The following is a 15,228-nucleotide window of genomic DNA, read 5'->3' as shown; positions in this document are numbered from 1 at the left end:
ACTGTATTTTATACCATCTACCTCACCTTGCCTATGCCGCTCGGCCATCACTCATCCATATATTTATATGTACATATTCTCATTCACCCTTTTAGATGTGTATTAGGTAGTTGTTGGGGAATTGTTAGATTACTTGTTAAATATTACTGCACTGTCAAAACTAGAAGCACAAGCATTTCACTACACTCACATTAACATCTGCAAATCATGTGTATGTGACCAATAACATTTGATTTGACCAAAATGTGCACCCAGGGGGGGCCCCATGACAGAGATTGGAAAACTCTGTTGTAGTTGACTGGTAGCCAATGAAGTTGAGCCAGGATTGGGGTGATATGGTCTGACTTTGGCAGCATTGTTATGGATTAGTTGGAGCCTCTGTAGTGATTTGGCTGGGAGGCCCCCAAACAGCGCTTTGCCGTAGTTGATCCTAGAGAAGATTAAAGGCGTTGATGAGTGAGAGGATTTGATTAATCTGGCCCGGGAGCACGGGTAGGCGTGTTTTGCACCAGGAAAGTTGATTGCATTTGTTTTGGAAACTGGGCTGCCTCCCGGGTGTGAGCCATGTGCCCCGTTCAAAGCTCACGGCGAAACAAAAGTGACATAATTAGCATGTGGAGTAATGAGTAGGATTCTGTGTTTTCACATGTAAAAGTGATTGCTTTTGATATAAAAAGCTTTATCTGCATTCCCAATGAAAACTAGTTTGAAAATTCAAACATATATTTTATGGAAAACAGATGTATGTTTCTGGATGATGCTCCATACTGCCTCGTTGACACCGCAGATTACTGTTCGGTTTAAGAAGGGTGCTCCTCCCTAACCGCTTTTGCCCGTTCACGTCAGGTGCCTCAGACCGGTGCCCCGCAGCTCAACATAATCCAATCCTCACAGTTTCTCTGCGCCTAGAGTGACGGTATGACCCAGACGATGTTTATACGATGGAAAAATTATGTTTTACATATTTGTTTTATATGGGCTTCGAAAGAACAGAGAAGGATCAAACTTGATTCCTTGGTTGGAGGTGAGAGAGGACAGGTGGATGATCTGGCAGTTGATTGTAGGACAGATGTTTCCAGCACTGATGACCTGCTTGGGTGTCCCAATAAGTATAGCCTCAGTCTTGCTACTGTTCAACTGGAGGAAGGTCTCTGTCATCCATGCCCTGATGTCCTCTAGGCAGCTGCTGAGTTTTGCCCGGGCAGAGAGGGTGTCCGGTTTGGTGTTAATGTAGACCTATCGTCAGCGTAGCAGTGGAAGATGATTTTATAAATTAGTGGAAGTTGATAAAGCATGTAAATTAAAAACAGGATATGCCCCAACACTGACTGACCCCTGTGGGATGCCACATGTGACTGTAGACTCCTCCCATCTGGACTCGCCAATAGTGATGATACACATGTTGCTTCCTACCTTATTAGAACAATTAAATGCAAAAGCATTTCACAGCATATATTGCTCTCACATATTTGCATTATTTAACAACAAAAATCATAAGAATTTGTGGTTTTGAGTGGATTATTCCTTTAAGTGAAATCTTCACCCACCAGGGGCACTGGGCCATGCAAAACAAACAAATTCCACTCTTTGCTTAAAGGTACAATATGCAAAAATCACTTTGTCATTTCCTGATTGCTAAATTTCTAGTTCCCCTAATTTCAGTTTATGTGACAAAACAAGCAATGCATAGTGTAGAGAATCATTGTACCATCTGAACCGCTGTGAAATAACTTTTCAATAACCAAAAATATTGTATTTTCAGCTGTTTGAATTTGGTGTACAAAACCAAACGTAAAAGATAAAAACAAAACTTAAGAGATGGAATTATAGAAATAGCACACGTAGAGCAGATATACTGCTTCTTAGACTTGCTTTCACTGAGAATGACAGTACTGTCCCTGAAAAGTTACATATTGTAACTTTAAAATTCATCTTTAATTAAATAGTTCACATTCATGGTTCTTTGGCACATGAAACAGAGTACAAGGAGTGGAATGTTACAGAGACTGGCAACCAGGCTAAATGTTCATATCTAACAGTGTGAATCTATATTGTAGTGTTATTCTTATAAGACTACAATCGGGGAATTTTTTGTCAGATGAGGCTCCTGCCCTCTAGTGGAAAAATAATGTAAGGTACAGAAGAAAAGATAGTTGGGAATAGGAACTCAGGGCCACCTTCAATTGCCAACGGTTGCAGAAAGAAATGCCATGAATAGAGCCAACATGATTTCTTGGTCTTTTTGTCGAACAAGCATATATTGTTCTACATTGATACTTCTATCAGAACATTCCAAAACGTTGTGTCTTGCTGAACGCACCACTGGTCACACTAAAATATTTGCCCAATTCAAGGATAAGCTCTCCTCCCCAGAGATGACCTCAATCACCAAGAATCAAACAATGATGATGATTTTGGACCATTGTGTTTCCTCTGAACCATGTTTAAATTATATCACTAGAGCCGACATGATTCCTTATTGTACATGAGAGGCATGTTTGTTCTACATTGCATTTTTCTATCTGAACGTTCCAAAACATTCCTCCAGGTGATTGACATGACCTAACACACAACGTGACCGGAGCAATTACCCTAATTGCCAATCACAACATGGATGACATCGATTTTATAGCGCTTCTTGTTTACACATTTTGTCTGAGTTGTTGAAACAAAGATATTTTCACAGTCCCTCCGTTTCAATAAAAAAATACCAGGGAGAAATAATTACTAATATGGATGAGCAACATGTAAATGAGAAAGATGGGAGGTCACATTAAATAGTAACTCCTCACTTACTCTGCCATAGAAGCTTTCTAGTTTTATATTTAAAAACATATATATATTTGTAAATCAACATTTCGTTTTGATATGACCTTTCAATGATAAGTAAATAAATCCAGAGAAGTGGTTTTATAAAATGTTTTAACAAAAAGTAACACCCACTTTCATCCTTGTCTCCCTCCCGCCGTCCAGCTGGGTTTTTATCGCGTCCCCAACAAGCGCGCTCTCTTTTTGACGATCCACAACCTTCTGCCACGTGGAAGAACATCAAGACGCTGCGGGAAAGCGTTTCGACAATGTACGGAGGTTTAAATATTACTTTTTCCTCAGTGCATCAAAATGCTTTTATGTTTGTAATGATTGCAGGGAAAACGTATCTTTAAGTTGGTTAGCTGTTTAACTAGTAATCTTCTTTATGGGTTAGCTAGAAGACCGCTAGGTTCGTGTTGGCTAGGTAATTAGCGCCATAGGAAGCCACTTTGGTGTTAACTAAACTTTTCGGTTAGTTAGTTATCACAACTTGTTATATATAACCATTCATATTGTTATTTTGTGCCATTTCGGACATTTTTCAGATTATTTATAAATCTACATAATGCTACATAATGCTATCTAGCTAACATTACCTAGTCAACATGGCGAGCATGACTAATTTGCTTGTTCAGCCAGTTAACTAGGGTAACATTAGCTTGCCAACTAGCTACATATTGTACATGACTGGCTAATTTTTTTAATAACCAAATAACTATTTATTTAACTTTAAATGTTATCTAGCTCTCAACATTATTGAACTTTGTTAGACATGCTTATCTAGTTAGTGTTGTCTTTACATTTCGAAATCAATGGCTGCACGTGTTGGGCGAACTTGGTGAGTTAATGACCGCAGACAAATGGCCTGAAAAGTAGTTAACTAGCGTTACTTAGTGCGGCCTAGATGGGAGCTGATTTACTGATATCACTGACTTCATCTTCCGAGGCTCATTTGTCATTGTACAGTATTGGAAAAAAATAAGTACTTTCTGGTGGCTGTGTAACAACCTAGTTAGCTAATTTCTTGCAATGTCATTATGTGCTTTGATTCTACTTTCCCAACAAAGTACACTAACGTTAGTCAGTGGTCACACTTGTTTTAATTGAAAATATTCTAGTAGCGCTAGTTAACTAGAGAACCTCCTAGACGCGTTCTGAAACATTGACTACTAAAGATGTGTTTAAATTATACATCGAGTGTCTGAGTGCGCTCTGGGCGTCTGTAAATTCAGAGGTTTGGCTCCCGGAGCGTTCAGAGCGACGGGTTCAGAGCGCACACTGGACGCTCTGGATGAGGGGTTGATCCGAGCGTTCTGACCTCACAACTGCAGTCAAGAAACCAAGTTAACTGGCTAAAGTTAGCTCACTTGCTAGCTACTTCCAGACACAATTGAGAGAACACTTCACTCTGACCATTTTACACGCCCTAGCAGAGCTGGGTAGGCTGTTTTCATGTCATCCAGAACGTTGCTGATAGCCACACGGTTATATTTAACAGGTGTTGTGAATTCATTAGTTATTATGCACACTCGGAGTTCTGTGAAATTTAATTTACCAACGCATCCTAAAATGTAGCAAGCTAGGTAATAAATAACCAGGTGCAGTTAATTGACTTTTGGCTTTTCTTGATTTCAGAACCACATTTGTAGATCATGGACAACTGGGATGAGGTAAATTACTCTAAACCAGTAATTTGAGCTGTTATGCTTTACATATTAGTGGAGTCATTTGTGAACCAAAGCTTACATTTCACACCAAGTAGTGACAATATGTGTAATATTGGCTTAAATCAGCATATGTGAATGCAACATTAAAAAAAATGAAAAACATTTTTTATTTTTATTTTACTTTGCAGGTTACCACAAGTAATGGTAGGTTCATGTAATTTGTATGTGGACTAGCTGGATTCCCTTGGCAAGATGGACATGTTTTCTGTAATAGCCAGAGTGCATCCTGTCACTTGGGTGCAACTTGATTTTTCACGGGTGTTGGGAAAGCCTTTAAACAAAATAATCACAGGATGTAACAAACGATTAATGGCTGAGCTTGAATGTGTCTTTGTAGAAAGTGGATTGAGCTCGTGGACCAGTGGTGGCCAAAGTTCCAGTTTTGGGAGACCGACTGGTAGGATTGTGCCTTTTATATCCATTAGGTAACTTGCAAGAATTGAAACAATGTTAAGATTTGTGATCTCTTCAGATAAAGTCAGCTCCTGGAACAGTGGAAGTGGTGGCTTTGGTGGCGGCAGAGGCAAGTTATTTAAAATAAATGGTTCTTATTGGGGGGGGAATATCACTGGTCTGAGTTATTACTCTACTGACTTGAAATTCTTGCAATTTTTACTTACAGGCCGAGGGTCCAGGGGAGGTGGTGGAGACTTCAAGAGTTTCTCTTCAGGTGCCTAGTCTCAAAATTATTTTAAATACTTTATATTTGATGTAATTCTTGCTGTGTAAAATTTAGTATTTACTCAAGATGTATGCCTAAGGCATCTTGGAAATAATTATTTTACAGGTAATTATTTTTTAAGTATATTGCCCTTTTCAACAGGAGCTGGTGAGAATGGGAATGAAGGTAAGTGACTGACTTGTTAACTTATATTGCAGCTCAAGACTGCAGTTGAGCAAATTGTCACACTGCGATCAATTCATGGGGATGTCACTAAAATAGAATAGAGGCATAATACTGTCCAAAGTATTTGATACGTTTCAGAGTTCCAAAATGTATTGTGGTGCCGCTGGCATTTTAAGGGTCTTCAAATGTCTTCGGCGTGACTTTTTATTAAATCATACCTCGAATTGTATTAACATTGCTGTTCTTTGAATTGGAACTGTTCTGTACAGATAAAGACAGCTCCTGGAACAGTGGTGGAGGCTTCAGGGGAAGAGGCAGAGGTGAGACTTGTGGTTCCTTCCAAAATAAACAAATGAGAAAAAAATAATATATTTTCTGGACAATTAACTTTCTGGAACGATGGGTAATTGCATGACTCTTAATTGTGATTTTCGTCTCCCTAAATGCTTCAAATTGTTGTCTCAACAGGGGGCGGCAGAGGATCAAGGGGAGGAGGCATCCGAAATGGTAAGAGCTATTCTTATCCTCTAGTTCTCATGCCCCACATTGTAAATCTTTTTGGTGAGCAGAGTCTTAATAAACATTATGCCCCTGATTTTCAAGTGTTTCTTGAATATTGTCTTATCCATCTAGCTATTGGATGTAATGTTTTACACGTGGGTTTTGTGAAATCTACTTTTTGACAGGGGATGATGGCAATGACGGCGGTATGTTGGTTTTCATATTCTCTAAATGCAAGAAAATGTAGTTATTCTAGATGTTTGGCTCAGTTTGAACGCTCTCGTTGTCCTCCCAAGTGTTTCTGCATGTCTTTTTGCATTCAAATAAATTGAACATGCTCTTGTCCGATATTAGTGATTAAAAAGGTCAGGTAGATTATCAAATAAGAGCGTTGGGCCAATTAAAGGTTGCTGGTTCAAATCCCAGAGCCGACCAGGTAAAAAAAAAAAAATCTATGTACCCTTGAGCAAGGCACTTAAACCTAATTGCTTTGAATACGTGTCTGCTAAAATATGGAATGTTAACATTTTTGTGGATGGTCTAGACTAAGTTTTAGTTCTCATTATTGAAATGGTGGTACGCTAATGAAATGTATCATGCTGTTTTTTATGGCTCTTTTTTTTTTGCTCAAATCCTTCACATTTCAGGGTTTGGAGGTAGCCAGGGAGGCAGAGGTGGCAGGGGAGGCTTCCGGTCAGGTAAATCAGCACCTCACTTACGGAAATTCGAAAATATTCCTTAGAATATATGATTTGAAATCTATCCTCGGTCTTTTACCAGTGAGTATCATTCAAAGATGCCTAGTTGATGGCAATGCAAAAATATTTTCAGACCTGCCAACCTGTGTGCATTTTGCGTACCATGCACGCAATTTGAGGTGCAAGTATGCTGGTGTGAGAAACAGCCAAATAATGGGCTTCTAGTTGGTTAGGATTTTGACCACAATTTAATCTAGGATCAAACCAGAGTTATTTGTTGGCTGCGTTGTTTGATATTATTGTAGACTCGGTTTCAGGAAATAGCAGCTGTAGGGGGGGAAAACTGCTTCAACTTCCTGAGAAAGAAGATTACTCTGGAATTCCCCTCCTACCCAACCTTATCCCTTGTTTGTACATTTAAACATGTTTCTAGTTAGCTACTGAAGAGCAGCCAAGTTAACCGTATTACCTACCATTCCTTCTGAGGCAGCCTTTTACCAACATTAGGCAAAAAGTGTATTTGCCTATGATTTGAGCAGTGTGGGGGTGTTGCTGACATGGCACTCAAAAAATATTCATGGTTGTCATGTCTGTATTTTCTTCATACTTTAAATCAGTTGAAATGCTTGAGGGAAAGTTGTTGCTAACTATGGTTTGTTTCAGGTGGTGGTGATGGTGGAGGATTTGGCGGAGGAGGTAATTTTAGGACCCTATACGCTTATTTTCCCCAAATTCTGTTTTCTCAGTTCTCACTCAATCACTTTTAATATAAAAACTACTAAATTTGATCTAAGTCCAAAAGGCCTAAATCACATCAGGATGTCTAGGACAAATTTGATGCTTATTTTTGGGTATAATTACCCTTTAATTCCAGTGTGCACTGAGCAAGAGGCACTGTTTTTGTAATGCACATATGGAGTTTGCAAAATAAAAACTCACTGGCTTGATTAAAATCATATGCCAGGTAAGCATAGGCTACTTTGTAGTTAAGAAAGCCTTTCCATCTACCAGAATACTTTTCATTAGCATCAATACAAATGACTAATTGATAATAATTAATTAGCAACATCGCTAACGGCTACACAGTGATAGATGTGTGCACCGCACAGACGGGGAATTCTTGTTGCTTCTTCAGAAGGTTGCAGGAAATGCAAATCACTGACTCATTCTGTTCATTTCCTCTAACTTTAGCAAACACATTTTTAATACATTTATACTGAACAAAAATATTATGTAACATGAAACAATTTCAATTATTTTACAGAGTTAGTTCTTAAGGAAATTAATTTGGGCCTAACCTATGGATTTCGCATAGGGCATTGGCCTACCCACTTGGGACCAAGAACAAGCCACTGGGGCGCCAGGTCCAGCAATCAGAAATAGTTTGTCCACCTAAGGGCTTCATTACATCACAGTCCGCATGGTGATGTGGAGGTCCTGGGCTGGCATGGTTACACATGGTCTGCGGTTGTGAGGCTGGTTGGACGTACTGCCAAATTCTCTAAAATGACGGAGGTGGCATATGTATTTCATTATTTGTCAACAGTTCTGGTGGACATAACTGCAGTCAGTATGCCAATTGCACACTCCCTCAACTTGAGACATCTGTGTGACAAAACACATTTTAGTGGCTTTTTATTGTCCCCAGCACAATATGCACCTGTAATGATTATGCTGTTTAATCAGGTGTGGCATATTTTGGCAGAGGGAGAAATGCTCACAAAGGGATGTAAAACCAGTTTGTGCATAATAAATTATTTTGTGCATATTGAACATTTCTGAAATTATTTTCAGCTCATGAAACATGGGGCCAACACATTACATGTTTATTTTTGTTCGGTATAGTTAATTACATTAAGTTGGGGCGGCAGGGTAGCCTAGTGGTTAGAGCATTTGGACTAACAAGTTCAAATCCCCAAGCTGACGAGGTACAAATCTGTCATTCTGCCCCTGAACAGGCAGTTATCCCGCTGTTCCTAGGCTGTCATTGAAAATAACAATTTGTTCTTAACTGACTTGCCTAGTTCAATAAAGGTTTAAACAAAGTTCATTACTTTGTTTCATATTGTTGCATTTTGTTTTGGTCTGGATTCTGTTATTCCATCAGTTATTTTTGCGTTGATTTTTAGAGCCATAGTAATTGGCCTTGCGTTTACGAGATTGAGTCACAGCAAGCCTTATTGTGAAACTTCCCATTTCTTATCATTCCAGGTTATCGTGGACGAGATGAAGAAATTTTCTCTAAAGGTTCCATGTTTTCATTTGTTACTAATTCATTTCCTTGACTTGATGTTGAATACTTTGACATTTGAAAATGTCTAATGTGAGATTTTCGCCTATTTAGGCTCAACCATGGATGGTGGTGGAGATGGTGGCAATCCAGGTTTGTATGTTATACAAGTTTTGTTTGACTATGTATACCAGTGATCATCAACTAGATTCAGCGGGCGGGGGGGGCAAATAAAACCAGGCCTGCGCCCCCAGTTGGGGAACCCTGATGTATCCCTTAAAGAAGGCAAATAAAACTTCTGTGTTTTTCTAAACAATACTTAAAGGGAACCATTGCATATTGTTTTTGTTCCATGTAACTTATTAATGTAATTAAACATCCTCTGAGTGGTGCTACAACTACTTGGGTTTTGTTTCTACATTGACGACAAGAAGGCTGCTGCTCTTCTCTTAACAACATTCTGTTGTAGAAAGTTGCATCCGAGATGTTCTTTCAGTGGTTTCTATAATTAAATACTTCAGAAGGTTATCACGTTCTCATAACCTCACTCTACCACCAGGTCCCCCAAAGGTGACCTATGTGCCCGAAGCCCTCTGTGAGAAGGAGTCTTCTATTTTTGCTCATTATGAGTCAGGCATCAACTTTGATAAGTACGATGACATCTTGGTCGATGTCAGCGGCAGCAATCCGCCAAAGGCAATCATGGTGAGTGCCTTACTGGTGGCTGTGTTCTTAGTGTTAATGGGTTATTTTATTAATCTCCTTACCTTCACAACTGAATGGACTTCCACAATATTGGTTGCTTTGTTGGAAAGAACAAGGAAAAGGTTAAGATGTTGGGATGGCCCCAGAGTTGCACTTGCAACATAAATGCTGGATTGTCAAATAAATAAACAGATGGATTGTTGTATTGGTAAATGGCAACGTTGCTGTGATTTTGAGACTGACTAACCTATTATCCTCAGGGTTTTGAAGAGGCTGCCCTGTGTGAATCTCTGAACAGGAACATCAGTAAGTCTGGCTATAAGAAGCCCACCCCAGTACAGAAGCATGGCATTCCCATCATCGCTGCTGGCCGGGACCTCATGGCCTGTGCCCAGACTGGATCTGGGAAAACGGTAAGTTGCCCCTGTAGAACTGAAATTCCCTGTTTAGCAAGCAGTCTTAAGCGCCTTTTTCTTGTAGTTCAAATACTCGCAATGTGAAATGGAGCTCTGGTTGTATGCCTTCTCCGTCACCCAGGTTAACCTATTCTGGTATAAATCTACAGCGCTTGTGTTGGCCGCCATGTGTAAGCCAGACCTGCCAACATGCACGCATTTTGTGTACCAACTACTCAGTTCTCTGTCCATGTACGAGATCAGAGTTAAAATTACACAGAAGTTAATAGGGCCTGAATAAAAAATAATAAACAAATCTGAGTATATCTAACATCCTGACTCTCAAGCTGCAACAGACATGTACAGAGTTTGTGTCAATGGACAAGGAGATGAATACATCATTATTCGACGTAGCTGCATCGTGTCTGCGCCTCCTGTTTGTTGTGATGCTGAGTTTGTCGACTGTCAGCTGTCTGTAAAAACATGAACAAATCCCTTTTTCAACTATGTTGTGGGAAAGTAAACACTAATTGTTTCAAGACAACATAAGATGGACATTCAGTGGGCTCTAAAGTGCCAACACTTCACTTGCATTTTACTAGTGAAAGATTAAATGCACAAATGCGACTAGTTATTTTTTGTGAATGTGATACATTTTATTCTGCGTCACATTAGTTTTATTTTCCACTTAATGTTACGAGGATCACGCAACCTGAGACTAATTATGATCCATGTCACAAAAAGCATTACCAAAGTATAATTAAATGTAAACATTTTGGCATTAACTTCTCTGGGATATGTGGGATGGTAGCGTCCCACCTCGACAACAGCCAGTGAAATTGCAGGGCACCAAATTCAAAACAGAAATCCCATAATAAACATTCCTCAAACAAACAACTCTTACACCATTTTAAAGAAACTTCTTGTAAATCCAGCCACAGTGTACGATTTCAAATAGGCTTTACGGCGAAAGCACATCAAACGATTGTTAGGTCAGCACCTAGTCACAGAAAACCATACAGCCATTTTCCAGCCAAGGAGAGGGTTCACAATCAGAAATAGCTATTAAATGAATCACTAACCTTTGATAATCATCAGATGGCACTCACAGGACATCATATTACACAATAAATGTGTTTTGTTCGATAAAGTTAATCTATGTCCAAAAACCTCACATGAAATTGGTCTGTTATGATCAGAATTGCGTTGTCTCAAACAAACATCTGGTGAAAGTGCGGAGAGTCACATCAAATTACAGAAATACTCAACATGGAAATATAGAAACTTCTTAATGCAACCGCTGTGTCAGATTTCAAAATGGCTTTACGGCGAAAACACACCGTGCGATTGTTTGGTCAGCGCTAGTCAAACATCCAGCCATTTTCCAAAGGAGAGGTGTCAGAAATAGCGTTATAAATATTAACTTACCTTTGATCTTCATCTGAATGCACTCCCAGGAATCCCAGTTCTACAATAAATGTTTATTTTGTTCGTTAAAGTTCATTTATGTCCAAATACCTCCTTTTTGTTTGCGTGTTTAGCCCAGTAATCCAAATGCATAAATCGCGATCACTTGTTCAGACAATGTCAGAAGTTCTATTACAGTACGTAGAAACATGTCAAACTATGTATAGAATCAATCTTTAGGATGTTCTTAACATAAATCTTCAATGTTCCAACCGGAGAATTCCTTTGTCTTTAGAAATGCAATGGAACACAGCTACCTCTCACGGGAGCGCGCATGATCAGCTCATGGCACTCTGCCAGACACCTGGTTGAAACGGGGCTGTTTCTCTCCCCCTTCACAGTCGAAGTCTGAAACGAGGTTCTAAAGACTGTTGACATCTAGTGGAAGCCTTAGGAAGTGCAGTATGACCCCATAGACGCCTTATATTTGATAAGCAATGACTTAAACTACAAACCTCAGATTTCCCACTTCCTGGTTGGATTTTTTTCTCTCCAGTTTTTGCCTGCCATGAGTTCCGTTATACTCAGACATTATTCAAACAGATTTAGGAGCTTCAGTTTTATATCCAAATCTACTAATTATATGCATATTCTAGCTTTTGGGCCTGAGTAGTAGCTAGTTTACTCTGGGCACCTTTCTATCCAAGCTACTCAATACTGCCCCCAGTCCCAAATAAGTTAAATGGAGTCGGGAGTTTAGAAGACTGCGCGATGAAGAATGAATGTCTGTTAGCTATAGAGGCAATGCTTCTAAAAATGCCTTTGCACTTGATTTGTGAGTTGAATCTCCAATTTTCTGTGCGTGTCTGGTACTCTAAAAAGTTGGACAGGGTTGGCAGGTCTGGTAAGCCTGTGGGTAGACAAAGTATTTTAACGTTTGTTGTCGTCCCCCAGGCTGCATTCCTACTGCCCATCCTGCAGCAGCTGATGGTGGACGGCGTGACAGCTAGTCAGTTCAGCGAGATCCAGGAGCCAGAGGTTATTATAGTGGCCCCAACCAGGGAGCTGATCAACCAGATCTACATGGAAGCCAGGAAGTTTGCCCATGGGTATGAAGTTATGTTCACTGCATATTCGAAAGGCAGTATGTTCACCCCACCTGCACTTTTCAATAGTAATAGTGGAAATGGTGCTAGATGCAAATAACTTTTGCCATAAAAAGAACAAATTGTGAGGTAAATTGTTTCTAGATTGGTATGTTAGGGGGGGTGGGGGATCAAATGGACACTGATTCTGGATACTTTTTTCCCACTGTCTTTTGTAGAACTTGTGTGCGTCCTGTGGTGGTTTACGGTGGCATAAGCACCGGTCACACCATTCGCGAGATACTGAAGGGCTGCAATGTGCTGTGTGCGACTCCAGGAAGACTGATGGACATTATTGGAAGAGGAAAGGTAATCGGTGCTTCAATAACAAACACATTTTTTTGAACCAAATCTTGTAGTTGGCAGCCGGGTGAAGCCATCTGTTAACATAGTCCTTTTTAGCAAATGGATATACGGCCTCTTCTGTCTACTTCCCCAGATTGGCTTGAGCAAGCTGCGTTACCTGGTGCTGGACGAGGCTGACAGGATGCTGGACATGGGCTTTGAGCCTGCGATGCGCAAGCTGGTGGGGTCCCCAGGCATGCCAGCTAAAGAGGATCGCCAGACCCTTATGTTCAGCGCTACCTACCCCGAGGACATCCAAAAGTCTGTCTCCCACACTCCGCCACAGATAACTGAGATAAACAATGATTTTTAAAATTAATGTTTAGATATTTGTGCAGCTAATGTAAAGGATAATGCAGTAGAAACCAGTCATGGCATGATTTCTAAATGGTAGTTGTGTGTTTTTAAATGAGATGGGTGGGCCCCTGATGCCTTGTTGTCCTGTGGTGTTAAGACTGGCTGCTGACTTCCTGAAGAAGGACTATCTGTTCCTTGCTGTGGGTGTGGTGGGCGGAGCCTGCAGTGATGTGGAGCAGGTCGTGGTTCAGGTGACCAAGTTCTCCAAAAGAGACCAACTACTGGAGGTCCTGAAGACTACAGGTACCCATCAGCACCTCGTTGTATGACTGTCGGCACCTCTCATGCAAACGCTTCACCCACTTTCCAGTACATCAAATTGTCTTTTCATGTTGAAGGGTCTGAACGCACAATGGTCTTTGTGGAAACCAAGAGGCAGGCTGACTTTATAGCAACGTTCCTGTGTCAGGAGAAGGTTAATACTACTAGTATTCACGGGTAAGGGACTGTCTTCAAGTGATTTACCTCATAGTCATTGCTAGTTGGGCCCCAGATCACCTTATGTCTTGTTAGTCTTTGTCCAGTTGTATGACGTGTTATTTGGTATTTATTGTGTTATCAGTGACCGTGAGCAGAGGGAGCGTGAACAGGCGCTCGGCGACTTCCGCTCCGGAAGGTGTCCTGTCCTGGTGGCCACCTCTGTTGCTGCCCGAGGACTGGACATCAAGGATGTCCAACACATAGTCAACTTTGACCTCCCCAACAACATTGATGAGTACGTCCACCGCATCGGGAGAACAGGTCGCTGTGGGAACACCGGGAGAGCTGTGTGTTTCTTTGACCCGGAGGCTGACGGCAACCTGGCACGCTCCCTGGTCAAAGTCCTGTCTGGGGTAAGTGATTTCACACTCTCTGGTCAAAAGCAACCTTTAAAGATGGATCAGCGCCACTGTCCGTCCCAACACCTTTATTGTTTTGTGGATGGAAGTGTTTTAGAAAAAATGAAGTATATATTCTGCTGTTCTAGTGTGCGTGCGATGTTGTCCGAGAGGGGATAATGTGTTTGCAGTTTCTTTGTTGTAAAATCCTAAACGGACGGGAAGTTTCACCATTAAGGATTCCAGCTTTAAGGCCTGCTAGCAAGTAAGTCAAAGCTGACTTTGAACTAGAATAAAAATGTATTCTCACTGCAATTACTTTTCACAGGCCCAGCAGGAGGTGCCCAAATGGCTGGAGGAAGCTGCCTTCAGTGCTCATGGCACCACAGGGTTCAACCCAGGTGGCAGAACCTTTGCCTCTACTGATAGCAGGAAGGTATGGATCTGGAATAGGTTGAGTGCTGTTGTTTTCCATTGAACACTGTTTAGTGGCTACATGTTTAGTGTTCTCATTGACACATGGTTCATCTCTTGACCACAGGGTGGCTCTTTCCAGAGAGATGGGGCAAGTCATCTAGCTGCTGCCCTGAGCAGTGGCGCAGACGACGACGAATGGGAGTGATGATGCACATCTACATTTCTTTTAGTTTTTGTTTTCAAGTCATGTTTTGGTTCGATTTAACTTTTCTTTTAGTCTTATTTTTAAAGAAAATAGTTGTGCACTGCTTGATATTTCTGGAAATGTGCGTGGTCCTGGCTGGATATGGGAAAACCCATTAATGTCAACCACTGGTTAAAATCTGTGTGCTTGAGGTGAAACTTCACAAATGAATGTTCTAGCTATTATTAGTGCTTCTGGTTCTTGTGGTTTGAATTGTGACGCATCACTTGAACTTATTATTTTCCTTTTTCAGCCAAATGTTTTACCTCGTTGAAAATGTGCCATTTACACCCTAGTGTGTTTTGAACTGAACTATTGAGTAACGTGTGTCTGTCCCCAAATAATACCTGTAAAGCGTTGTATTTCTGTAAGGATTCTGCGTTCAGACCTAACTGTGGTTCTGTTAACCAGTCTGAGTTGACCCACGTTTTGGATCGCTTGTTGTAACGGATGTACAAGAGTGCTTATGTTGTATAAAATATTAATGGCATTTTGTGCCAGGCAAAATTAGTCAATACATTTGATTTACATGATTAATTCATGCAGACATTTGAAATATGGATGAAGTCCCATTTTATTCA

The 15,228-nt window shown here is 40.6% G+C and overlaps 1 protein-coding gene across 1 annotated transcript; it reads left to right on the top strand.

The window, feature by feature from the left end:
* The first annotated feature begins 2,999 nt into the window (after positions 1–2,999).
* Positions 3,000–15,209, top strand: LOC139408326 (DEAD (Asp-Glu-Ala-Asp) box polypeptide 4). The gene is made up of 24 exons (XM_071152074.1): positions 3,000–3,079; positions 4,447–4,481; positions 4,667–4,682; positions 4,876–4,935; positions 5,011–5,115; positions 5,161–5,208; positions 5,362–5,385; positions 5,655–5,705; positions 5,854–5,892; positions 6,072–6,092; positions 6,534–6,584; positions 7,248–7,280; positions 8,796–8,831; positions 8,929–8,967; positions 9,374–9,519; positions 9,780–9,932; positions 12,276–12,430; positions 12,646–12,775; positions 12,906–13,072; positions 13,266–13,411; positions 13,507–13,606; positions 13,731–14,001; positions 14,315–14,422; positions 14,528–15,209. The coding sequence occupies exons 2-24, from the start codon at positions 4,464–4,466 to the stop codon at positions 14,606–14,608; spliced, it is 1,998 nt and encodes a 665-aa protein (XP_071008175.1). The 5' UTR covers positions 3,000–3,079; positions 4,447–4,463; the 3' UTR covers positions 14,609–15,209.
* The last annotated feature ends 19 nt before the right edge of the window (positions 15,210–15,228 follow it).

The sequence above is a fragment of the Oncorhynchus clarkii genome, chromosome 5 (assembly GCF_045791955.1).
Source record: "Oncorhynchus clarkii lewisi isolate Uvic-CL-2024 chromosome 5, UVic_Ocla_1.0, whole genome shotgun sequence".
NCBI classification, from domain to species: Eukaryota; Metazoa; Chordata; class Actinopteri; order Salmoniformes; family Salmonidae; genus Oncorhynchus; species Oncorhynchus clarkii.
This window is presented reverse-complemented; position numbering and strand designations above follow the sequence as displayed.